This window comes from Cherax quadricarinatus, chromosome 44, assembly GCF_038502225.1.
Source record: "Cherax quadricarinatus isolate ZL_2023a chromosome 44, ASM3850222v1, whole genome shotgun sequence".
NCBI classification, from domain to species: domain Eukaryota; kingdom Metazoa; phylum Arthropoda; class Malacostraca; order Decapoda; family Parastacidae; genus Cherax; species Cherax quadricarinatus.
The window spans coordinates 10,487,024-10,489,523 of NC_091335.1; the positions used below are offsets into that span (position 1 = coordinate 10,487,024).

At 49.1% G+C, this 2,500-nt stretch overlaps 1 protein-coding gene across 1 annotated transcript in view; it reads right to left on the minus strand.

Moving 5' to 3' along the window:
* LOC128697364 (uncharacterized) overlaps nucleotides 1-2,500 on the minus strand; it is a 148,293-nt gene that overhangs the window by 18,251 nt on the left and 127,542 nt on the right. The window contains exon 5 of the mRNA XM_070094082.1: nucleotides 1-76. This exon is cut by the window's left edge and continues 74 nt beyond it. Within this exon, the coding sequence (XP_069950183.1) occupies nucleotides 1-76 (76 nt within the window). The remainder of the gene's footprint in view (nucleotides 77-2,500) is intronic.

Below are 2,500 nucleotides of genomic sequence, written 5' to 3' on the forward strand. Positions count from 1 at the left end.
GATCTTGTGCTCCTGCTGGTGACTGTAGTGATCACGTTCAGATACCATTGTCATCTTCCTCCTATGTAGCTTACTCCTGCAGGAGGATGGAGGGAGGAGGCGTTAGTGGAGTCAACTTTCTCTCATTCTATTCCCCCTTTCTCTCATTTTATTCTCACTATCTCTCTCTCTCTCATTCACACACACACACACACACACACATACACACACACACACACACACACACACACACACACACACACACACACATACACACACACACACACACACACACACACACACACACACACACACACACACACACACACACACACACACACACACACACACACACACACACACACACACACACACACACACACACACACACAAATGACTGTACAAACACACTCAAAAATACATTTACTCATTCTCTCTCTCTTTCTCTTTCTTTCTCTCTCTCTCTCTCTCTCTCATAAAGACCAGCCTTAATCACAGGTAATACTTGTCTTAAGAAAGAGTGTCTTGAGACCAGAGGAGCACTGTCTTCATGTGATGCATTGTCTTGAATAAAACCCTTGATTGGTGCTCAGTGTGAGCACTGAGCACCAGTCTCTCTCTCCCTCCCTCCCTCCCTCCATCAGTTCTCCCTCCCCTTTAAGTGTGTGTGTGTGTGTGTGTGTGTGTGTGTGTGTGTGTGTGTGTGTGTGTGTGTACTCACCTAATTGTACTCACCTAATTGTGGTTGCAGGGGTCGAGACTCAGCTCCTGGTCCCGCCTCTTCACTGATCGCTACTGGGTCCTCTCTCTCTCTGCTTCCTGAGCTTTGTCATACCTCTTCTTAAAACTATGTATGGTTCCTGCCTCCACTACTTCACTTGCTAGGCTATTCCACGTGCTGACGACTCTATGTGTGTGTGTGTGTGTCAACGGAAGACACTGCACATTTTAAAAAACAGGTCACATTTCGGTACGTTTCGCTCCTCGCCAACGTTTCACACACTCACGAACACACACACACAGGCAGGATCCATACAAAGCTTTAAGATGAGTTACGATAAAACTCATGGAGCAGGGAGAGAGTAGGCCAAGTAGCAACCAGCGAAGAGGTGAGGCCAGGAGCTGTGAATCGACTCCTGTAACCACAACTAGATGAGTACACACACAAAAAATACAGTAACCCACCTTCTCCCCCTCACCTTCCCCTCGCCTCCCCTTTCCTCCTATTTATCCAACTCAACATTAAAAAAATATTGAGAATGATCATGTAAGCAAACATCGTCACGACGCTCAGCGTTCAGAGCTTCTGGAATAAATTTCTGTCAACACATTCAGGGAGCCGACCAAAATTTCCTGAGGTCTTTTCCGGGAGGAGGAGGAGGAGGAGGAGGTCTGTGTTGGCTCTTTGCCAGGACAGTGTACCTTGTTGGCACTCCTTGGCATCCTCCTTTAGGTGTCTGGCATCCCTTTTTGGCACCCTACTTGAAGTGCCTCTTCCTTGGTGTCCTTTGATACGCTGGCACCTCATAGCAAACCTCCTACCCTTCACTAGCACTCGTTGGCAGCCTCCTACCAGTCTCTGAAACCAGATGGCAGCCTCCTGCTAGTCTCTGAAACCAGATGGCAGCCTCCTACCAGTCTCTGAAATCAGATGGCAGCCTCCTACCAGTCTCTGAAAGCAGATGGCAGCCTCCTGCTAGTCTCTGAAACCAGATGGCAGCCTCCTACCAGTCTCTGAAATCAGATGGCAGCCTCCTACCAGTCTCTGAAACCAGATGGCAGTCTCCTACCAGTCTCTGAAACCAGATGGCAGCCTCCTGCTAGTCTCTGAAACCAGATGGCAGCCTCCTACCAGTCTCTGAAATCAGATGGCAGCCTCCTACCAGTCTCTGAAAGCAGATGGCAGCCTCCTGCTAGTCTCTGAAACCAGATGGCAGCCTCCTACCAGTCTCTGAAATCAGATGGCAGCCTCCTACCAGTCTCTGAAACCAGATGGCAGTCTCCTACCAGTCTCTGAAACCAGATGGCAGGCACCTACCAGTCTCTGAAACCAGATGGCAGGCACCTACCAGTCTCCGAAACCAGATGGCAGCCTCCTACCAGTCTCTGAAACCAGATGGCAGCCTCCTGCCAGTCTTTGAAACCAGATGGCAGCCTCCTACCGTCTCTAACGCCAGATGGCAGCCTCCTACCATCTCTAACACCGGATGGCAGCCTCCTACCTGTCTCTAACACCTTGGCTGAGTCAGTACAGTTGTTACCCTGCAGTTGCGAGTGCACCAGTTCGACCATCACTCCTCGCACAATTCTGACATTTTATAGTCCGATTCTTTGATTTCGGAATATTGAGAATGGAAATAATTTCTTTTTTACCTATCATTCTCGTGACCTACACATTCCAGCAGAATTAGCGTTGGATACACTGTGGAGGGGGGCGGTCAACATTTCGCTCGGTGTAGAGCTGTATCAGGTGCTTATAGGGGAGAAACGTTGCCCTGGTAAGAACCTAACCTAACGTAGC